Source organism: Myotis lucifugus, unplaced genomic scaffold, assembly GCF_000147115.1.
Source record: "Myotis lucifugus unplaced genomic scaffold, Myoluc2.0 scaffold_8, whole genome shotgun sequence".
Lineage (NCBI taxonomy): Eukaryota > Metazoa > Chordata > Mammalia > Chiroptera > Vespertilionidae > Myotis > Myotis lucifugus.
In genome coordinates, this window is record NW_005871056.1 from 4,304,177 (window position 1) to 4,328,386 (window position 24,210).

A 24,210-nucleotide genomic window follows, 5' to 3' on the forward strand; every position below is an offset into this window, starting at 1 on the left:
AACCTATTTTCTTATTCACTCCTTCCCTCAAAAGATAGTCATTGAGCCACGGGTGGTGGTTGGATGCCAGGCATTATTAGTATTAGGATTGTGTGAAAAGAATGATGGGATATCAGGGAGGTTCCTAGTGACGCAAATATCGGCAGCCTCCAAATGAAGCCTCATTGCTGCTGACACCTTCTGGACATAGCCCCGTGAGAGGGTGACAAGGCGACTTCAGGACCTGGTCCCCATTCCCTAGATGCTCGCTGCGTCCCCTCTGCCAGGAGACCTGACCCATCTTCAGGGAGAAGGAGGTAGTGGCAGGAAATTGTTGGCCTTAGGAAGTGGTTTGGAAACAGAGCTCTGTTCTGTCAAGTGAAGCCCTTTAGAAGGTCTGTGCTCTGGGCAGTGCTGCTGGTGGGAACTCTCACTTGTAATTAGAGTATTTACATTAAAACTGTTTCTATACACAAAAGAAGGTCAGAGATCTTCTGCATGACATTTAATGTTTTCCTTATTTAAAGGCAATGGCTTTTAAGTGAAGTGGGTCTTGATTTTAAGAAAGACTCACATCGGAATTGTTTTTGATGGTTATATCTAGGATTCGAGAATGGTTATGTGTTTTAGCTAGAAAATGGCTCTGTTGTCAGGAGGGTTATAACATATCCATTTATAGACAAGAAAATTTGATCACATGGATGTTCAGTGATTTTTCAAAAGACAGAAGTATAAATTAGCACACAAGTAATCACAAGAACTCAAATCAGTCTTCCGGTTTAGTGACAGATCTATTAAATTCAACTCTCCTGTAGTAGAGAAAACAGAGATGTGTCTGAGAAAACTTCCCCTCCACAGTGAGTCTCATATTCTTTTCTATAAATTCTTTGAAATGTTGCTCTATGTCCTTGTTTATGTGTTTATTTCATCCTGAAAGCAGTTATCGAGTTATTAGTATGTGGTAGGCACTGTCCTGGGTATCAGGGATACCCCCCCCATTTCATTACAGTCAGAGAACACCCCGGGATCAGTACTGTCGACTGTGTTTTAGGAGTCCTAGAGCAGTGGTCGGCAAACCGCGGCTCGCGAGCCACATGCGGCTCTTTGGCCCCTTGAGTGTGGCTCTTCCACAAAATACCATGAGCGGGTGCGCAAGTACAGTGCAAAGTTGACTTAAAACTTTAAAGTTTATTAAGTTAATTTTAGGGAACATTGTGGAGTGAAAGAAGATGTAGTGTCGAGGATCGAGAAAGGTATGTTGAGATGGTTTGGACATATAGAGAGGATGAACGAAAGGAGATAGACGAAACAAGTATACAAGACGAGTGTGGGTGGGAGTGTTGGAAGGGGTCGACCTCAGCGAACGTACCTCAATCAGATTGAGGACGTTTTTAGCAAAGGCAAGCTTGGGAGTACCCTAATTAAGTTAATAACAATGTACCTACCTATATAGTTTAAGTTTAAAAAATTTGGCTCTCAGAAGAAATTTCAGTCGTCGTACTATTGATATTTGGCTCAGTTGACTAATGAGTTTGCCGACCACTGTCCTAGAGCATCCCTGTGTGTGCTTTAGGGGGAATCACTGCACACACATCTGCATGAGAGGAAGACCCATTGGCCTGGCTTTCCATCACCCCACCTTGCCTGTTGAAATAGGGATCATGCTTACCTATAATAGAGATGTGGTTTTGGCAAATTGCAGCTATTTTGCTTTACATTTGCAGAAAACTTGTGGAAGAAAAATACGAAGAAAATAACAAACGGATGCAGGAATTGAGATCTCGGAACTTTCAGCAGCTAACTGTTGATGTGCTCCATGTAAGTACTCTTATTTTACATGTTACAGAAAACTTTTTCTTGCTTCAGATTTTTCAGATTCGTGTGGCCAGTTGGGTGGAAAAAGGGACAGGTAGGAAAAAAAGGATCCATATCAACTGTGCCCAATTCCAGGGAGGATGAACTGGGGTTCATTTTAGAATGTAGGCCAACAGTTAATGCCTACACTGATTCAAAGCAGCTGCACTTAGAGATGGAGCAATTGATTCATCCAACAAATATCGAGTGCCTACTGTGTACAAGGTAATCAGGGCTGAGTGAACAATTGATGAGTTAAAATTATGACTTTGCAGAACAAATGTCTCTGCATCTAATTTTGAATTTCAGCCATGCTATTGTTGCTTTATCCCTTAGTCCATTGTTTTCTTTTTTACTTAGTTGTTTGTTGTTGTGGTTGATCTTGTTGTTGTTGTTGTTGTTGATCTTCACCTGAGGATATTTTTCCATTATTTTTGGAGAGAGTGGAAGGGAGGGGGAGAGACAGAGAGAAACATCGATGTGAGAGAGATTCTTAGTTTTTATGCCTTCCCATTTTATTTTGTCTCCCATATATAACCTGCCTTGTGTTAATAATCCCATTCAAACTTTGAAGAATGACATACATAGCCAATAATAAATAGGGTTTCAGATTCACATAAAATGAACCCAAAATTCATATCCTCTGTATCCCAAGACCCTGGATAGCAAATACTATTTTCTTTAATGGTTAAAAATAGGCCTTGGTATCAGCTCTGATACTTAAGGCAATCTTTCTTCAGGGTCATATTTGCACGTAGACATCGACACCAACCCCTAGCTCTTCTGGTAAAGAGGAGTCATTTTTATTGTCTCAAATTCTGTTTGTTCACTCATTGGCGATCCCTCCATCTGAGGGAGATTTCCTCCTCCGGCAGGAAGAACTAAGCCCCCTGAGGCTGTGGGGATGATCCCTAGAGTGTGGGGGTGCTCATCCTGCTTTAGCTCAGTAATCGGAGGCCTCCACATCCGGGGGCGTGCAGGAGCTCCCCGCAGAGCTCACTCTCAGCCAGGCACAGCCTAGGAACACGTGTTTTCTGCCTCCGTTTGCGAGGTTATTCACCTTTCTCAATTATTCAGTGGTTGTGATTGCTTTAGAGTTCTGAAAACCAAAGTTGGACCAGAGAGGGGGCCCAGCCTTTTCTAACCTTAAGAGTCTCCCTCTGTGGGAAGGAATAAAGAACTTCCTTTTGCAGAGAGTCAGGATGTTGGTGATATGTGTTCAATCCCGCCCCCCATGTTTCTACCCATCTCCCACTTTATTACGTGAAGCCAGCTGTGGGATCTGCTGCAGGCCCCGGAGACGTGGGAGAAATTGCTGGCTGGAAGGGCATGGGGTCAGCAGTAGGTCTTGATGCCACCACTTGATGTCTGTTTGAGCGCTTGAGTGCCTTTCTCTAGCTCCCCAGACCTTTCTAGGCCCTGAAATCATAACTTGTGAAGGGGGTTGTCTACCCTCTATCTTTTGTCTTTCCTCCCAAGTCCAGAACTGCAAATTCCCACAGGTCCTCACAAGGAGTCTGACATGAGAATTCTGTGTTTGTTAATATGTGTGAACTACATGTTCAGTCAGCTGAGAGAAACTGGAACCTTTTTTTATGAAATGTTCAGAGACCCCTGCTTCTAAGGGGTTTTACCCCCTAAGATTAGACATTTAGAAGTACAGATATGGTAATATTTTGAGAGTACACGGGTATTGAATTATAATCTTGTATATCTGAAAATTATATAATGTTATTAACCAAGTTTATCTCAATTTTTAAAAAATGAAGTAACTTTATTCTTGAAGTTACCACATGGCAAATAGAAATGTAATTTCAAGTATGATTTTACATTTTAGTGTCAGATAATTTACTTAACTTTTTTGCTTTTTTAAAAAAATATATTTTTTTATTGATTTCAGAGAGGAAGGGAGAGGGAGAGAGATAGAGAAAACTTAATGATGAGAGAGAATCATTGATTGGCTACCTCCTGCACCCCCCCACCCCCACCCCCCCCACTGAGGATCAAGCATGTTAACACCGAACATGTACCCTGAGCGGGAATCAAACCGTGACATCCTGGTTCATAGGTGGACGCTCAACCACTGAGCAACACTGGCTAGCCTGCTTTTCTTTATTGATCCTTCAAAATAATCATTTTCGTGTTCTTTTTCACTTCTGATGTGATTATTATCTATGTTAAACAACTACACTACATTAGGTCTTGTCCCTCCTTTAAACCAGGGTCATTGGGGGATCCTCAAGTAACTTAAGATGAGACTGAGACCATAATGCAGGCAGAATCTCAGGAGACTTCGTTAGCTGTATATGATCCCATAGAACAGGGAGCAGAGTCCAGATCTTGGCCCAACTTAGAGAGGATTTCGCAAAGATTTTATGAAATCCCCACTCCACATCGCCTGCTTAGTTCTTCCCGACGCTCTGCCCTTTCCATCTCAAGGGGCAGCAGGAGCAGGAGAGGAAGTGCCTGATGCTGTCTTGGACAAAGATGGTGCATTCTTTGTTCTTCTAAGATTCAGTATCACCAATCTTTGGCCCTGAACTTTCCAGAAACCTGTTTCCTAAGTTTGCATATGATGGGGGCAGGAAATGCTGTAAGCAGATATGTGGCCTTGAAAATAGTACCCTCGCCCGCTGGCGTGGCTCAGTGGTTGAGCGTCAACCTGTGAACCAGGAGGTCACAGTTCGATTCCGGTCAGGGCACACCACCTGGGCTGCAGGCTCGATCCCCAGTGTGGGGTGTGCAGGAGGCAACTGATCAATGATTCTCTCTTATCATTGATGTTTCTATCTCTCTCTCCCCTTCCCTTCCTCTCTGAAATCAATAAAAATATAATTTTGGGGGAAAAATATGACTCTCTTCTGGCTGGTTCAGTTCTGCAGACAGGGTTGCTTAGCCCTGCCCACTCCTCACCCCCAGGTCTCTTGTCCTCTTTTGTGCAATTATAGCAGCGGTTCTCAACCTGTGGGTCACGACCCCCTTGGCGGTCGAATGACCCTTTCACAGGGGTCGCCTAAGACCATCCTGCGTATCAGATATTTACATTACGGTTCATAGCAGTAGCAACATTACAATTATGAAGTAACAACAAAAATAATTTTATGGTTGGGTCACAACATGAGGAACTGTATTTAAAGGGCCAGAAGGTTGAGAACCACTGAATTATAGTCATTTCCCGCTGGCCCATTGCTAGCATCCCACCTCCTCTCAGGAAAACCTTTGACCTCTCAGATCCACAGTCAACTGGCCCTCCTCCAAATTCTTGTGGCTTAGAGCAGTGCTTCTCAAAATTCAAAATCACTGGTCGGTCTTGTTGAAATGTGGGTTCTGGCTGGGTTGGTCTGGGGTAGGGCCCGGGTGGCTGCGTTCCTAGCACGCTTCCTAGTGATTCTGATGCTGCTGGCCCAGGCCCTCAGTGGACAGGCAGGGGGCTCTTGACAGCAGCAGGTCACCTTCAGATGAGGGAAGACCTGGAAAAGCCACCTGCAGATAGACCTTGCAATTTCTCTAAGAAAAAAAAAGGCACTAAATGGGAACAGCAGAAAAGCAGAAGCAACCGAGGGAAGGCTTTCTTGTTCGCCCCCGAGGAGGATGCAGGGTGGAGGCCTGGCGAAGGGGCAAGTTTCATCATATTCCCAGGCCCAAGAGCGAGGCAGGTTTAATGACACTCAGAGAACAAAAGAGGGAGAAAACGGGAAGCCAAACACTTTGCTGAGGGACTGAAGGGTTTTAAACACTCAAGGAAAGGCATCGCTGAGCTGAAAAAGATAAAATAAACTATAAAAAAGAAATTGAATTAATCAGGTGCAAGACAGTAAAGAAAAACGTGATAAAGGAGAAAAGGAAAAGGAAAACGTTCCTGTCTTTGCCCATACTCATATTTATGATTTAATTTCTTCCTAATCTCATTGGCGCTTCTTCTTCCTTCTCTCTTGCCGGCTGAAGCAAACCGCTTTATATTTCAAAAGCAGTTGTAGGAGATAGAATCAGAGTTACGGGAGGGGATGGGCTGGCTATGTCACCTCTTAAACATGTTATAAAAACAATGTGAGGCGTTTAGGACAGTGGCTGGTTGCGTTGTGCAGACCTTAGCTGACAGGGCCTTTTGTTTTGGCCATCAGAATGTGGATCAGGTTGGGCACTGTTTCTTTAAGGATGGGAGCTTAAAAAGCAACCAGATACCATCATACACACAACAAGCCCAGTCTTCGTTTTCTCCTGTGGCGTGTACGGTTGGGGAGGTATCAGAATTGGGTTTCTGTCAAAAGTGCACAGCAGAGCAGGTCTCCATACGTGAAATAGTAATTCAGGCCAAAGATCAGATCAAGTCCTCTTTCTGAGAGAAACAGTTACAACAATCCTACCTCTTCTCCTCAAAGAGAACCTCCGCAAATCAAAGTCAGTTGAGAGTCCAAATGCTTATTTTCCAATCACTTCTGAAGTACACAGAGAATTCATTTCATGCAGCCCCTGTCCTTTGTTCTTAAAGTTCTCTGTGTGCTATCCCTGATGCTTTGAAATTGAGATCAATTTCACCTCATGCAACAATTATTATGCAGTACAAGCAACGGACGCCTTAAAGATATTTTATGACTGTATTTTCACAAACGCTGCCCCACGGTGTGTCACGGCTTTTATTTATTCATTTAAAACGAGTTAGAACTTTTCTTTCTGTTTTTAATAGGAAAACACTCGTGGAGTAGTTCTCCACGGAGGCCACCCATCAAGGAAAACAGGTCCCGTCAGCATCAGCTCTAGGCTGTAAACACATACACACAGACGCACATACATACAACTACAACACACACACAGACACACAGACATACAACTACCATAAAGCGAAATGACATTGAAACACCTATTGATGTATTTGAGAAATTTAAGTTTTTTGAAGTATGAATTCTTTCATGTGGCCTCTTAGATCTCTCTCTTTTAGGAAATTGGAATTTATAGACTCAGAACTTTTAAAGCTAGACAAGAGTTTACAAGCATCCAGATCAATCCCTCACATTTGGAGATGAGGAAACAGCAGGGCTGGACTAGACTGAGGCGAGGGTGATACCAGGGGTGCAAATTTGAAGGAGGTACTTGTTCTCAGCTACCAAGCATTCCCGATCGAACCTGAAAGTCAGTGTCTCCTTCAGTTCTGCACCCTGGGCATTCCACCTGCCTCGCCCCGGTCACGGCCCTGAAACTGAGGCCTTGGGAGGTTTAAATGTTTGCCCAGTTTATTCAAGGCAGTTTCTCTATCCCAAGCTGCCTTCTTGAAATTTGAAAATGTCAACATGTTTAAGGGAGAGGATTAGGTAGGCTTCTGTTTTCAAATAGTCTTCTAAATGAGAATATCGTTTCATTTGTGGTAGCGCTATTTACTTGTATGTTTCTCACGAACTGTTAATTACCTTCCACAAGGAATCTGATGGCCCGACTTCAGAGGATCTGCCTGGGAATCGGCCCATCCCTTGCCCGGACCTCGGTGCGCTTGAGCCAAGTGTAGAGGATGCCATAGCTGACCTTGGAGATCATGGTAGGAGTTTGCATCAGTATTCAGAAGGGTGCTTTCAGCTGACACATGGGTTGATGTAGCTGGGCCTGCAGTAGGCCTGGCTGGCCTCAGAGAGAAGCCCTGGGATGTATGTGACCTCCTTCCATCAGTTTTGTCAGAGGTGGGCTGTGACCAGGATGGAAGGCAGAGAAGACAAGGTTAGTCTCTGCTCTCCTATTTTCTCCGTAGTAGTGAAACTCGCACCAGGTGGGGGACCTCTTCTCATGGGTTAACCATATGGCATTAACCTGACTTTGAAACAGTGTAGTTCTGTATGTGCTCTGAAACACCGTTTCTCTCTTCTGTAAATGATTTTTCTGGCCCTCATAAATTTAAAGTGAAGAAATGAAGCCAGGCTTTGGAAAATCAACTATTTAGATGTGCAATCATTGCCAGAAAAAATGTCCTCAGATCTGTCACCCAACAGGGGAGAAACATCATAGTCTAATGGTTGAAAACCAGAGTTTGGGAGTAGAAAGGCTGGCTATCAGGGAAGCCTCTAGCAACTTAATCTCTTCTTATCCATGAAATAAGAATAATACCTCCTATAAGGTTGTTGTGAAAAACAAATGAGACCGGCCACAGGATGCGCTCTTAGCTCAGTGCCCAGCACAGCGAGAGCCAAAGAAAGTGCAGCAGCTTATGACTCTGAAGGGGAGGGGTATGACAGCAGGATCTTCTCACTCTTGTACCACTCCCCCCAGTGCCTAGGACAAAGTGCCAGGGCATTGTAGACACTCACTAAATATTTCTTGAATAAATGAATGAGTGGATAAATAAATGAATGAAGGATCTATTAGCCTGGACTTCTGAGAAGCAGATGCCAAGTTGTACTAAAAGTACAAAAATCTTAGGGGAAATGCTTGCATAAAAGGAAATAGGAAAGGAGGGGGGAAAGGTTAAGAACCATCAGACCATGGTTCAAGTGTTATCCCAAGTGCAAAGAGAGGAGTTTGGTGGTGTGAACCAGTCTGCTTAGGCAGACAAGGGCAGCCAAAGTATCAGGAAGTCAGCCTTGAGCAAAGCCAGCCAGCAGAGGCCTGATTCTGTAACTGCTGCACTCTGGCAGTAGCCTGTGGGGTGGCGCAGTAGCCACTGGGAGAACGCAGGGATGAATTTCAGAGCACAGCAGCTGAGCCCTTGGCCAGTTATGCTCCTTGTTGTTGGAGTTCTGTGAGGTGCTTTCTCCCATGAGAAGGGCTCCATAATGGGATAACCGCTCTCTCTGGCAGTAATTGAGTTCTCTTCTCAAAGTGGGAATGAAGGTGGTAAAAGTTGGCTTGGTTGGTCATCTCAGCCCAAATTCAAATTTGATGTCTCCCTGATTGAACTGTTAGAGCTGGTGTTGCCGGCTTCAGCTGTAAAGGAGACTAGCACCTGTTGCCCTTTAGGTTGGCATTTGTCAACTTTTAAAATGGTGTTGTGGCAGCCCTCTGGTAGCAGATGTCATTGACAAATATGTACATCAGAGGGATTTGTATCTCAGACTCCTTTCAGTCGTTTCTTTCCTATAACTTGTTATTTTCCACAAATAGAATTTGGAAGCATAGAAATATCCCATGGGCCTGTCTTTCCAAGAATATAAAACTGAGAGTTAGGCCATTGGGTAGCACCTGATCTGGATGGCGTGTTGCTCGGTGGCCAGTGCTATCTGTGAAGAAGAAGCCTCTGGACAGGATGTTGAGTGGGTGGGTAGTCTAGGACCCAGAAGTCTGGGCCTAGCCTCTGGCTGTGAGGACGAAAAGTACTTATTACTCTTGTTATAGTTGAGAAGCCAAAGACATTAAGTCATTTGCTCCAGGACTCTAAAGCTCCTGCTTACTGGTGCAGTACCCCTTCCATTGCCATCGGAGTGTATGAATTTGGAGGTGGTAGGTAAGAGCAGTAGATTTGCAAGAAACACAAACATGCCAAATGCATTAGACTTTCAAAAGGCAGAGACTCTTTGTGTGTCTCTATGTCTTTACTGTAAGCTCTAGTAGCCAAATTACTCCTCAGCTAGCCCTGCCACAGGTTCCGGCGGCTACCGGAAGACCCATGATGGTATCCTTCTTACCTCTCCTGTTGAGGTATCAGTATGGTAGACCATGTATTGATATACTAGCCAAACTGGAAATGATCCCGTCTACTCCTTTGACCATCATATAGCATGTCCATAATAAGAAGCTGTAAGATCCCAAATCAAATGGATAAACAAATGTATAATTTATGCATGCAATGGAATACTACTTACCAATGAAAAATTGTCAGTAAATACAACAATATGTGTGAATATCAAAACCATATTCTGCATGACAGGGAGCAATGCCATGAGGTCTCCAATGAATAGAGCACAAAAGGACAGAGAGTGGTAGCCCAGACTCCAAGCCCAGCCCAGACAGAGAAGCTGCGGATCTGCCTGGCTCATTAGCCCCCAGAACAGAAGACCAAATGCCACTTCTCTAGCCTCGATGCCCCACCTCTTCCAGAGCGTTAGATAACTTAAAGGCTTGATTTATAAACATAAATTGATGGTGCTTTTATTTCCTATTTATCACATATCCCACTGAGTTATATTTGTGTCTTCACCTGACTCTCATATTTACTTCTGCGGTTACTCCCTAATTTTCTGAGCTCTAGAGGATAATTAGAATAAATCTAATATTGAATGAAGATGTGCTGACTCTCCACCCTGGGGCATATTTAATAATTTAGAGCGTTCTTTCCGCATGACAAGCTGGGTAGGTGCCTCTAACTGAAATTTGAAAGACTATATCTAATATGAAAAATTAAAGTAGATGCAGAGTAACACCTGCCCAACCAGCCACTTCACTCTTGTGCCCTAATCATGCATAATAGGAATAAGAGGGAATCAGTCGCCAGCACATCGGTTGTCTGCACCCCTGGGCCTCTCAAAATAAGTTTCTCACCTGGGAGAGCTGGGTGTGATCCCATGGTCCATCCCTTAGCCAACTATACAGTAATTATCCAGTAATTACTAAACTAAGGGTCCTGCTGGCCGGGCAGAGAGCATCCTTAAAGTGGCCTTGCTTGGACTATTGTGTTTCAGGTTTGGAATTAATCAATTAAGCAGAAAATTAAATGAGCGTCATTCATAGCTTTAAAGAAAGAGAGAATACAAACTATAACAGACTAAAACTTCATATAATGCATGCTTCAGACAGCGTTTTGGACATGCCATGGTCCGGTTTTCCTTTAGTCGATGAAATTGTTTTCTATGCAGGGAAGTTTAACAGCTGTACGCAGGGCATGTGTACCCATCCCCTGGAGACCAAAATAATGTAGCAATATTGGACAGTGTCAGCTTCCCAGCAGATAACCACCTCTGATCCATATGCTAATTTGTAACAGGAGTGATTGAAATATTTTGCTTTGGTGTTTAGAGCAGACTTTAATTTAGGTATTCGTGACCTATTTAAATTTGTACTCTCTGATCTTCTTAAAGGGGCTTTATGTTTTGTTTGGTGGCCGTGAGGGCCACATCAGTCTCAGCATCTCCTAGATTCGCTTGTCAAACTCTTTCGTTTTTTGAAAGCACATCTCCAGGAAAAAAAAATTCCAGCAAGGAACACTAGTATCTAATACCTTTTGTCATGCGTGACTAATAGCATTTTCCCATTCCTCTTTTTCTCTTGCTTCTAAAAAATATTCAAAATAGAAAAATAGGAAACTTACCAAACGATCCAAAATGATTGTCATGTTTCATAGTAGTGTGTCTGTGTGTGAGCAGTAGAATGAATTGGACTTGTTCTGGGGAAAAAAATCATTATTTTCTGTGTCTGTCTGCGGAAGTATTTTTGTGAAGGTGCCAGCGTCTGTAGCTCACCAGTTAGTCTCGCCTATGAGGTTGCAGGACTGGTTCTTCATAAATTCATCGTACATGGGCGTCCACGTGTAAGGATACAGTTTATGGACGTGCAGTGTAACTCTACACACCCCACTTCACAGCTAACCGTGATCCTCCTTTCTGGGTAACTCCTTGATTTGTTTGGGTTTTCTCTCTCTGGCTGAAAATTATTAATGGGAGTTTCCTCTGCTATTAAAGGTTATCTGGCAAAGTGCGTATCTATGGTTGAGTTTCAGACGCCCGCAATCTCTCACTGCGCCAGAGCCTTTTGGGTAGCAGAGATGAAAGTGACTTTACCCTTGTTATAGCTCAGGTTAATTTTTCTTTTGAATCTAGGAACAATGAACAAACCCAACTCCTCTCCCCAGCTTAACTCTACGGGGCCTGTTTTCTGGCTCCAGATAGCACAGAATTAAATTAGCTGCCCCTCTCCCCGCCTCCCTCTATCTGCATCTCCCCACAACCCCATTTAAAATATAATCATTTGACAATTTTTATAAGCGGTTGCTTATGAACAAATAGTCTGCAGTTATATATTTAGCCTTCTTTTATTTGTGAAATTACACATTTTGCACAAGACTAATCTTTTGAATTCATGGCACCCTGGATGAGAGATTCAGTGGTGTGTTCAAGAGGACTAGAAAGTGACTGCAGGTTAAGAAAACGCAGGTTTTGAAAATGTTTTTGAATGTTTCCCTGGGCCCCGTAGCGCCGTGTCTTTGGTGAGGAGAATGGGTCACTTGCTGACTGTGCTAACAGGTTCCCAGGCCATGTTCTCACCTGTTTCCAGAACTCCTCCATTCTTCGGAGCCATCTTGAGGACATCCCGTACCTCACCTCTTGCTTTTTACTCTCAGTCAACCACACTCCTACAGTCATTGATCTCTCAGCTCAAAATTCAACCCAGTAGCTACTATAGGAAAAGCATGTCTCCTGTTATATTGACAGTGTTCGTTGATTCAAATTGGATGGGTACCCTGAGCTCTGCTCACAGTGTAGATGGGCATCACAGCACAGCAGCTGAGAGCAACCAGCCAGTCCCTGTTATTCCAGGCAGGTCTGGGGACCAGCATCACTGACATCTGAGGACTTGTTAGAAATGCAGAATCCCAGACCCACTCTAGACTTACTGGATCAGAAGATGAATTTTTAACAAAATCTCAGGGGTTCATACGTACATTAAAGTTTGAAAAGCACTCAACTAGACTCTAAGCTCAATGGCGGAATGGTCCAGGTGGATACTAGAATGTGAAAAATAAAGGAGGGATTTCAGAGGCATGGGAATAGAAAGCCTCCATGCATGCTTTTTGAGCTCCATACCTTTTGCCTCTTTCTTTGTAGATACCCTTACATTTAAATAATCACTTATGGAAGCCACCAACAGCGCAAAAATATGGTTTCTTCTTCTGGAATAACTATAGAATAATAATTAGTTTAATAGAGGTGCTCACATCACCATAAAGTAATTCTCCCAGGCGCCTTCATGTATTTGCTAAATATACACATTAATGGGAGTGAAGGGTTTTATAAAGTACAGTCTGAGTTACAGGTACACACCTGTCCTTTGCAAACACTGATCAGTAAATGACTGTTTTCTAATGGGCTTGGTAGGGCCTCTCTGTGAAAATACTTACTTACTGATGGTGTGGCAGCTGGGTCCTGTGTGAAGACAGACTTACAAGTACAGAGATGTGTTGAGCGTAATTTCTGTTGCAAGAGTAAAGGGCGTGGGATCAGGAGTAGGTAGAGAGAGTCTTCAGCCTGTGAGGCAGGCCTGACCCCTATGAAAGGTGAGCAGGAAGGAGTATGAAGAGCCTCTGACTTCACTGGAGTCCTGAGACAGCCCAGTGGGGCATCCTGGATCAAACGTTTCCCACAGAGGAGCCCCACATTGGGCAGCAGTGCTGTGCCCTCCGATCCCTGCCAGCTCAATGCGCCACAGATCCTCAGAGGCCTTCGGGCCGTCTGCTCACTGCAGTCCTTGCAGCTGATCTGCAGGTCTTGGAAGGAGCTCTGAAAGGCAGCTCTCCATAGAAGCCACAGTCGTTCATTTGAGTCATTCCATATGCGTAGGAGTAAAGTAGTATTCGGATAAACCCTCTATGATCCAATACTTCTCTCTAACTTCGAGTAACCACACCTCCAATATGTTCACATTTTTAAAATAAAGAATATCCATACATATTTCACAAAAACACACTAGACTGCTGTGTACTTCAAACACAGCAGGCTGCTTCAGGTTTGGAGTCAGACTTTATCTTCTTCCCTCTTCTGCCATTGACCAGCTGTGTGAACTTGGGCAACAAACAAACAAACCCAAGCCTCAGTTTTCTCACCTGTGTAATGGGAATGATACCTAATTTTCCGGGTTAAGTGAGGAATAAATTAGATAGTATTCAAAGAGCTTAGCTAAGTACATGAAACATAAAAAGTGCACAACAGTTTCTCACTAAAAAATTACAGTGCCAAAGAAACTTGCAATATTTTCTCAAGTTCCACATAAAGTCTTTGAATTGGTTCTGAATCAATTTTTAACCATCCGGGAGACCTAATTATAGCTTATAAACACCTTCACTATATGAATTAAGTATAATTTGGAATACAATACTTTTACTTGCTACAGTTTTTGCATTTATGAGAAATATGAAATCACTCAGGTTGGTTAATTGTCAAATTACGGTCTTAATTATATCCATCTGGACCAGTTACTTTAGCACCAAGATAAATTATCTTCTTTGTCAAGACTGTAGACAGCTCCTATAACCAAAGCTTATTCCCTGCAAGCATGTGTGTTTGCTACTTGATGGGTCAGGGATGCTGTTGTTAAACCCAGAAGTAGGACCCAAGACAAAGTTCTTTAAAAGATGCTCCTTTACCAGCCGTCTCGAGCCCATGAACTGGCAGCTAAAATTTCCAGCTATTTTCTCCAAATACATTATAAATGTAAATATATTTTGTGCTAAGAAGCATAACAGGGCAAGAATATACATTAGTTTTTCCACCGTCTCATTTGGGATTGAGGCCAAATTCAGTAGATTAAAATATAGAGCTTGACGGGCATAACTCTGACTTTTGCAATAGAAATATGCAAGTAACACATGCAGTTATTTTAATGGAACTCTGCTCTGGGTTTGTAATAAAGCAGGGAGTTCGTCTGATACATAGGGATTTGTTCTGCACTCTACCTTAGAGTCTGTTTATGAAAATGACTTCCTGGTTTTAGACAAGTTGCTCTGAATTCTTCCTATTATTTTCTCCTTTAGTAAGACTATAAAGGAATTTCAGCAGGCTGCTTTTCCATAGCATAGATTTCTAAGATAGTCTGTGTTCACTTCAAGTGAATGTATGATTTTATCTCGCTTAGGGAGCTGCCTATGGAATTAGAATATTCCACATATGATTATAGGTACATAGTTAAATCATTTAATTCTTACCACAAATCTGGTGCAATAGGCAGGCCGTATTTTGAAAATTGTAAAAGATTCACAAATTGAAAAATTAATTGGAGCAGATTCTAGATTACCCTAATAATAATGCAATCCTCACTCCTCCTTTTAAGCGGGAGAGAAAAGTGGGAGTTGTGTTAGAGGGCCAATGTTGCTTGGTCTTGGGTCTGTGCCTAGAGCAGGTTATACCTGTGGTGTCATTTGTCTTATCTAGATGGTGGGAGGTCTGGACTGGCTGCTCTGATGGAGGGCAGGTGGGATGTGACCCTCTACTTTGAGGGGCCGAGGCTCAGGCTTGTCCATGCCCATGAATGAGCAGGTCTTGATCACCTGAGTCAGGCTACATCAAACACCAGAGGCTGCGGGGCCGCCTGGCTGCTCAGGGTGACTTTGCTTGTACGTGTTCTGAGTCTATGCTTTCAGATTGGGCTTCTTACACTTAGCATAAATGGAGCACATATCAGTTCTTCATTCCTTTTTATGGCTGAATAATATTCCATTGCACAGACAACTGCGATTTGTTTATCCATTCATCTGTTGATGGACATTTGGGTTGCTTCCACATGTTGGCTATTATGAATAATGCTGCTGTGAACATTTATGTTTCTCATACTTAAATTTTTTTAAAATATATTGATTTCAGAGAGGCAGGGAGAGAGAGAGAGAAAGAGAAACATCAGTGATGAGAGAGAATCATTGAATGGCTGCCTCCTACATGACCCACAATGGGGATCGAGTCCACAAGTCCAGGCATGTGCCCTGTTCAAAAATCGAACCGTGACCTCCTGGTTCATAGGTCGATGCTCAACCACTGAGCTAGCGTTAAGTATTCCTGGATATCATGAATAATTTCTCCACTCGTACTGCCCCGTTAAACAATTTTTAATAAACTGGAAGAAAGGATAATGAAGCAGCAGGAGCACCTTTAGTGACTAGGTGCTCTACAGTAAAAACCCTACTCTGTTTGAATTTTATGGGTGTGAAATCATTAATAAGCAGAAGTAATGTTGCCTGTGTTATTGTAATGGTCATAAAAATCTGCAGTCTTACTGTGATGATGCACTTCTATGCTTTAATCAACATCATTTTATGTGCTGAGTAGGTGGCTGCAAGGTCTTGAAATTGTTTGAGGGGCCTCCTGCGGGGATAATTGTGTGGTGAAGTGTATTCATTTACTTATATATTTACCGCCAAAGAGTTTGGGAGTTTCTAAATCAATCACCCACAGGCCTGGCTCCGGCGCTCGCCAGGCACAGCAGTTTTTTATCACTGAGGAATCTCGAATAAGATGCAAATTGTCTAATAAATTATTTTGTGTTACTCTTCAACTTTTGAGAAAAATAGTCCTTGGGGAGCTGTAGTATCAGAAAATGCAATCAACTCTTTAGAACAGGTTGAGTTTCAGCTTTTATCACCAGGGACATAAAACCTGCAGACACGAGCTGTATGGTGCCATGGGATTTCAGAGCATATCTTTAGATAGATTGTTCTTCGTCAACATTGATAAAGTACACGTATAGTGATCTCTACTTCAGTTTCTCTACCTTCATTCTTCAATGAATATATTCCCATTTTGTTTAATTTTCTATTGGGAAGATATAAAATTATTTTTAGTTGAATAGCCTGTGAAAACTTAGGTGCATTCGATACAGGCACGTAATGTGCTGATGGAATGAACACAGTTCTCGTGTTCTAGGTGAACACACAGCAGCAGCATTGATGGGCCCAGATTTATATTTCCATACTAGAGGTTGTGGTTTCCCCTATTTAATCAATTGTAAAGCTCAATTTAAAATATAAAGCAAACTTCACAGTTAAAATGATAATTATTATAAAAATTTTTAACTAGAAAAGATATATTTATAAAAATTTAACAATGCAAATAGTATACGTAGTCCCTAGGCCTGGCCTGCGATCAGAGCCATCTTTCCTGGCTGCTGGCAGCCGGCCCTGCCCCCCCACTGTCACCCACCCCTGGTTCCCCATTCACCATCGGCCAATGGGAGCCTCCTGGTGGAGGCAAGGGACCAAGAGGTGTTCAGTGTGCCTCATAGTGACTGACTGAGTGGTCGTTCTGCCATTAGGGTCAATTTGCATATTACCCTTTTATTATATAGGATATGCATCTCTTCCTTTATCAAGATTTATTAGGTTCTAGGGGCTTTTCAGTAGGATCCTATTGAGTCAGATCCTACATCAGAAATGCAGAACATTTTCTCACTTTAACACTGATAATTTTTCCCCTCCCAATTTTTTAAAATAATTATTTTCATTTTATTGGGTGAAGCAGCACAATACTTACACTTATTTGCATTGTTAAATTTTTATAAATATATCTTTTCTAGTTAAATATTTTTATAATAATTATCATTTTAACTGTGAAGTTTGCTTTATATTTTAAATTGAGCTTTACAATTGATTAAATAGGGGAAACCACAACCTCTTTTATTTCTCTAAGAAACTTTCATCCTATCGAGGATCACGCAGTTGAATGTGTATTCTCAACTTTGCTTTTTATATGATAAATGTACAGAAATAAGTCTTCATAATACAGTGAGAAATCAAGAGATGCAGAGTGAGATGATAGGAGGTTGAGCCCATGCTTTCCACACTGGCTGTGTGACATCAGACATGTCCTAACTTTTCCAAGTCTCAACAATGTCATCTTTGAAGTGGATTCTGAGGATCCATTACCAGGAACCCTCCACTTGCCCAAGTCTAAGCAAACATCACCTCACCTGAGTGCTACACTTGCCTCCAACTAGTCTCTGGCCTCCAACTAGTTCAATCTCTACATGGCTGCCAAAACTACCTTTAAACATGCACATGTGTGTTTAGGATACAAAATAGAAATCTTTCTATTGGCCTACAAATATAAATACACATTAAATTTATAGGAAATATAAACATACATAAGTCTTAATGTAATGTCAATAGGTTCTGTGACTTTTAAGTGAAATAACGTATAACAAAACCAATTTTATCATAGTTTAATTGATATAAACATGAGTTAAGTTGTTATAATGAGATGATGCTGAGCAAAATGTTATTCGAGGACCTGCTGTTTGTAAAATTTACATATTCATGAAATTTTTATCCACCTTGTTGATCTGTAAGCTTGAGTGTAGGGGTGCTGTTGGTATTGATCATTTTAATACCCAGTAACCAGCACAGTTAGTGATTTATAAAAGGTGCTTAAAAATATATTTGCTTAATGAATGAATGGAAACACATGTTTCATATGGATTTGGTGACTATTATATGAGGTAATATATTGAAGGCCCTTTGTAAGTTCAAATGACTATGATTATTTATGATAAATAATAAATAGAGTAGAAAATTATTATTAGTTTTCACAGAAATATCTAGGTTTTATGTGATATAAAATTCTTTAATGTTTTCTTCAAATACCCTATCAGCAGTCATTAAAACTTTACAGAGATGTACAATGATAAATATATAGATCAATAGAGCAAAATGTAAAGAATCCAGAAATTTGCCTAAATACTAACTTGCCTAAATACTATGTATGTGAATTTAATACATGAAAATGGTGTTGTTTTATTTCATCAAGAAAATATATTTAAATGACTTGTCTGGAAAAAATTCCCTGTTTGAAAAAATTTAAGATTTTTACCTTATGCTACATATAAAAATAAATTCCAGTGGAATTTTAAATGTATAAAACATTAAACAAACCAAAGAAGAAAATAATGGAGGCTATTTTCATAATCTTGGAGTGAGCCATTTCTGTATAATTATGAAATAAACCCAGAAGGTAAGAGAAAGAGCTGGCATATAAAAACGAGGTAGAGGCTGCAAAAATTTCTTAATGTGACCTTTTGCACATCCTATTGTATTTGTGCGTATGTGACCGAACGGAGTGGCTACCTTCAGAGCATGGCCAAATGGAATTGTGTAGTCAGCTTGATTTAACACAAATGGGCACTGGATTTAGAATCAGAAGACATGGCTTGGGGTCTGCCACTTTCAAGGTAAGTTTGAGAGGTCAAATAGCTCTAAACTTTATGTTCCTTGTCTGCGACACAGGGGATAATGCCACCCATCTCGCACCGCGTTGTGAGGGAGGGAGGCTTAAGTGAGAAAATGTATTTGAAAGTACTTTGTGCATCGAGAAAGGTCATACAAAGGTGAGTGAGTGCTGTTATTACTTAGTGCTTTGGGGACAGATCAATGGAAGCTTTCCTAGAGTTGATAGGCCATGAAGGAGTTCCTTTTAAGCGTGGGTTTACCTTGCTCTCTAAGTAAGACCAGATCACATGCAATAGGAAGCCCTTTCTCCAAACCAGTAAAAAGGGCAGGTCACCCAGGAAGGTCCAACATTGCAATAGAAACTTTTCCTGAGTCGGAACAGGGAAGTTTGCCTAAAGTGATGTATAGGATGGGCACTTCCTTTAATTAAAAAAAATGCAAAGGAGTGCCATGCCCACACTATGAGTGCGGGAGATTTCCGCATGTGCTCGTGGTCACTGGCCAGTCCTGCTGTATTAGCTGTGCCCGTTCACACCGTGAGCTAAGAATGCCTCCGCGCCAGCAAGCATCTCCAGCTGTTCGGTTAACAGAGGGCACTGCCAACGGGAAGCCAGTGTTTTCCAGGAGAGTGGAGGCGGAAACGAGAAATTATAGCGCTAGGTTTTCATCAGAGAGGAAACCCATATGGCTCTCAAGGTGTTCTCTCTGCCAATAAATGGCTAAATGTGTTGTGACGCATGCGTGCCTCTGCTCATGAGGAAATGCAGCCAAAAACCAACAGGACAGAGGCAGGGGCTTCATGTGAGAGCAGTTTCAATTCTTCAGCTTTGTTCTAGGCTCAGTTGTCATCTTACTTCTTGTCAAATACTTGGTGGCCAGGAACAGAGAGCAGTGGTCCTCTGGTCTCCTGATGCCCAAACAAAGTGTGGTTTGTGGACCAGCAGCGTTTCCATTGCCCCGAGCACAGGGATGTAGACGCTCGGGCCCCACTCCAGACGATTCATCAAGTTCTCCAGAGGATTCATACGCACACGGGCCTACTCCATGACTGTGCGTCACACGTGTGCAGGCCTCAGAGCAGGAAAGCAACCTGCAGTCGGCCTTGAGGATGTAAGTTACTAGGATCCCCATTTCACAGCTGAGACACCTGAAGCCCAGGGAACTCCTGCCAGCCGCCTACAATCACAGAAGTCGATGTCTTCTGCCAGCAAACACAGAGCATCCAGCCCTTCTCCAGCTCCTGCAGGGCCTGTGTGCAGCCTCCCTGTATTTTCCTCGAGAGAATGAGTTTCCCGACTGGGATTGGTTTCTCTGACCTGGTGGAGAAAAGACAAACTTGACCTACCCTCTTTGGCTCTTGCTCTCCAAACCAAAAGAGGAAGGTCAGAGAAATGTTACAGCTTTGCCTAAGGGAGAATTATCTTTTGTTCCGGCCCTCCGGTCCAGTTTAAGAACCCACTGTGGCCCTCGAGTCAAAGTTTGCCCACCCCTGTTCTAGGGTGTGTGTTTGGGGGGATGGGGAGCCTTTGGTGTACTTGGCCAAGCAGAGAGATGTCACTTGAAGAAAAACTCACCGCGGAACCTGCTATATATTAAAAAGGCACTGTACTGTACCGAACAGCCTTCCATACAGATAGAGTCATGAATATACAATTTGTTTATGGAAATTATTTCTTTTCACAGCCTCATATGTGATGCTGGAGGCTGAGCTAATCAACATGGCTAATTTTAGCCTTAGTTTTGAGGGTTTATTTTAGGAAAGGTCATGGTACTGGTGTTACCTATAGCTTATGATATGAGAAAAGAAAGCATCAAAAAGATTCAAAACCAAGCACCTGCTGTACCACCCCCCTTCCTGCCCAAGCCTGTAAACATACTGTTTGGATTTGAGATTTGGTTCCACTTACAGTTAGTGATATGATCAGTAAAGTGAGTTTGTTAAAGGAATGAAGTTGGAGCCCGGCTGGCATGGCGCAGTGGTTGAGCGTCGACCTATGAACCAGGAGCTCATGGTTCGATTCCTGGTCCCCGGTTTCGGGCTTGATCCCCAGTGGGGGGTGTGTAGGAGGCAGCCAATTAATGATTCTCTCTCAACATTGATGTTTCTGTCTCTCTCTCCCTCTCCCTTCCTCTCTGAAATTAAAAAAAAAAAATTTAAAAGGAATGAAGTTGGAAAGTAAGAATGGGTTCAGGGGAAAATGTAGAGAGTCCAGGTTACAAAAGCCAAGTTTGTGATCTAAGAACCATCTGGAAAGCATCATAATGTTAAAGCTGCCTGGACCTGGCCCAGGGCCACCCAGTCAGAACCCCTGTTGGTGCCCACCTCTAACTAAGCGCCACCTTACTCACTGGCAGGCGGCAGGTCTGAAAGGTGGGTCGCGGCCGGTGATAGAAAGCCTAGGCTGCCACGCTGAAGATTTTGTACTCAATGTATTGGCAGTGGGGGAGCCACTGGAAGAGGAGAGAGCACGGTGAGTACTTTAGGCAAGATTTGTTACAGCGCGTGTAGATGTGAGAGAGGCCGTAGATGGGAGGCAATCGCAAGGGCTGAGTATTAAAAGGTACCTGGACTGTACATTTCTCCCTCGGAGTATGAGTGTGTTGATTTCACTGGGGGCTGCTCGCACTCTTCCCTGAACTGAACATTGGTTCAAAATGTTCCATAGCAAGTATGCGGCTGCACTGAACGTTATGGTGATTGAAAATTCCAGTCATTTTTCATGAGCCCCACAGCGGGCTCTTTGTAATGAAATGGAGATGCGGCTGCCATTTGAAATAGGGAGTAGGAGCCATGGTATCCATAACAGGGAATGAGTCATCGTGGGAAATAATGATCACTGTGCTTAGGGCTCGCCCTCCCCCTCTGAGCTCCAGTGAGCAATCCTGAGGGCTGCGGTGGGAGCGAGGACACCGTAAGCACCGTGTTCCAGGCCCAGCCGATGACTCAGGCACAGCTTTGATAGACCGTTGGTGGGTCACAGCAAGAGACAGACGGCGTTCACACACTGAAAAGGAGAAATAGAGCCCAGTGTGTGTGGACGTTTAGGAATTGACAGAATGCCTTTTCCAAAACAGCAGCGTTCCAGTCAGTCCTTCTCTTCTAATAATTCAGGGGAAGAGAGGTCCAGAGGTGAAAGACTGCGTACCTCTGTGAGCCCCCGGGACGATGGAAGGCTGGGCTTTTAGGAATGATGCTGATCTGTGTGGTGGAATTCAGTGTCTCTGCATTTATTCCGTAGCCTCAACTGTTGCTTGAAGGTGGAATGCCATGTAATTTAACCTGTGGTATCAGCGAGAGAAACGATACCTTTCTAAAGAAGGGGTTTAGCATATAAGCTGCTTGTTGAGGGCTTGCACTTGTAGAATTGCATTCCCTTCTGTGGTGCCACCTTTTTATATATATATATAACTATATATCAGTCCTTGGTTACATTTTTCCCCCTTCTCTTCGGACCATAAGCCTTAGAGTAGTGACTTTTGGAGCAGGCTAACTTAGAAGTTGAGTGATGAGACCTTTACACGGAGAAGTAAGTTGCATGTATGAGATAGGAAGGTGTTTTTTAGGTATGTTACAGGCTTACTTCAAACCACTTAACTTATGCTCCAAAGTAATTGTAATTTAATGTTGGTAGTATAGCAAATTATGAATAGTTTTAATTGTATGTTTAAAAGTCATATGTTCACAAGCTTAAATCTGGATATCAGAACTTAAGCAATTCTTGAAATGTATGAATGTCTCCTTAATACACTGATTACAGAGTGGGAAAAAAAAGTGTGTGACTGAGTCCATTGGGTTTCCCAAATCACAAGTCACTTGGCCACCGAGCTCAGCAAACATTAATGAATTCTGACACTGGCATTAGCTATGTAAGGAGGGCAGGGCGATCGTGCAGCCAGAGCAGAGTCTGGGGCCCTGGACGGAGCCACAGTCTCACAGTGAGTGTCATCCCCTCTGGGTCATCTGAGTCCGCGAACTTGGCAGGCTTGTGGGATAGAGCTGGCAACATGAGTATGAAGAAGACTGTTTTGCTGTTCAAAGCTGTGGCTCCATCTGAAATACAAATTCAAGGTACATGGGAAAGAGGGAAAGGAGCAGGACTCTTAGGGAGAAAAATTTCTATCTCCACCTCCTCCTTTCTCTTGCCCCCCCCCCAAAAAGAGATTAGGAAATCCTTTACTTAAGATACTATGTGCTACTTTGAAAGTCCTATCTCTCAGAGACTTAGGCATTCACTGATTCAGTAAGAAGACTGCGTGTCTGCTTTGAGCCGTGGGATGGAGACACCATGGTAAATGGGATGGGCCTGGCTCCTGCCCCCAGGAGCTTGCTCCCTACTGGGGATGCCGTAGAAACTGTTTTCATTTGAGCAGATGTTAAGTGCCAGTCCTTGTACTAAATTATTGGTTCTCAAACTCAAGTGCGCGTCAGGATCCCTGGAGGGCTTGTTAGAACACAGACTGCGGGGCCCTCACCCAGTTCTGATTCACTGGGTCTGGGGGGCCTGAGAATCTAATAGGATTCCAGGCGATGCTGTTGCTGCTCTGGGGACCGCCCTTTGAGAACCATTTTGCTAAAGGCTTTGCATGCATTTGCTCAAGGCACACCAATGGTTAGAATCATTTAGGATGATGGTGGGTACCCAGGCTGTGATACTCCTTTTACATAATGAAATTCCTTTAAAGGAAACTTGGTTTTGTCTTTAGGCAAAGTTCTTGTCTTATTGTCTTATTCTTCTCTTTTAAAAAAAAAAAATGAATGCATTTCCTGATCATTAAAAACGTTTAAAGAGCTAATGCAATCATGAATAAATACTGGGGAATTTTTCATTAAGCAATTGCACTAATATGGCATTTTTTTTCCTGAAGGTCCTATAAGACAGAGCAGTGGTTCTCAGCGTGTGTGCCATGCTAGCAGCATCCTTAGGAATGTGGAATCTTGGGCCCCGCCCCAGACCTAGCGGTCTGAAACCCTAGGCCTGGGGCCAGGCGTCTGTGTCTAACAAGCCGTCCAGGTGGCAGGCTCCAGTTAGAGCACATCTGAGGAGGAGGGTGGTGACAGCTGGGCTGAGCCTGAGTGAGGGCCCCCGGTGTTCAGTAGTCCCCACTCCCTGCAGACAGTTCAAGTTCAGTTTTGTATCTCCTAAATCGAAAGTCTATCCCTTGTTCAACGTCTTTCAGGGTTAAGGGGAAGACAATCACGACTTTTGTCTATGACCTGGTTTTACTAGCAAAGGTGAACGTTTCTAGCTGATCGTAACATAGCACTAATTCGGTGGGGAAAAGATAAGGGTCAGGTGATTTGCATTCTAGTCTTGTGTCCACCATGCAGCTGTGTGACGCTGGTTCCTCCTAAGCCTCACTTTGACTATCTGGAAAATGAGATAAAAATGTTGTCCTGGTCTAACGTGAATAATTGTTGCAACGATCAAGTGGAACAATGAGTATGAATATGCTTTTACAAACTGTGAAGTGCTGTAACTTTGGGATACTGACTCAAAGCTTTGTTCTTCCCCAACAGTAAAATGGAAACAGTCCTCTATAACTTC

General features: G+C 42.9%; 1 protein-coding gene across 1 annotated transcript in view; it reads left to right on the plus strand.

Moving 5' to 3' along the window:
- NEK11 (NIMA related kinase 11) overlaps positions 1 to 24,210 on the plus strand; it is a 152,687-nt gene that overhangs the window by 70,254 nt on the left and 58,223 nt on the right. Inside the window, exons 11-12 of the mRNA XM_023749322.1 lie at positions 1,704 to 1,797; positions 7,246 to 7,360. Coding sequence (XP_023605090.1) covers positions 1,704 to 1,797; positions 7,246 to 7,360 — 209 coding nt within the window. The remainder of the gene's footprint in view (positions 1 to 1,703; positions 1,798 to 7,245; positions 7,361 to 24,210) is intronic.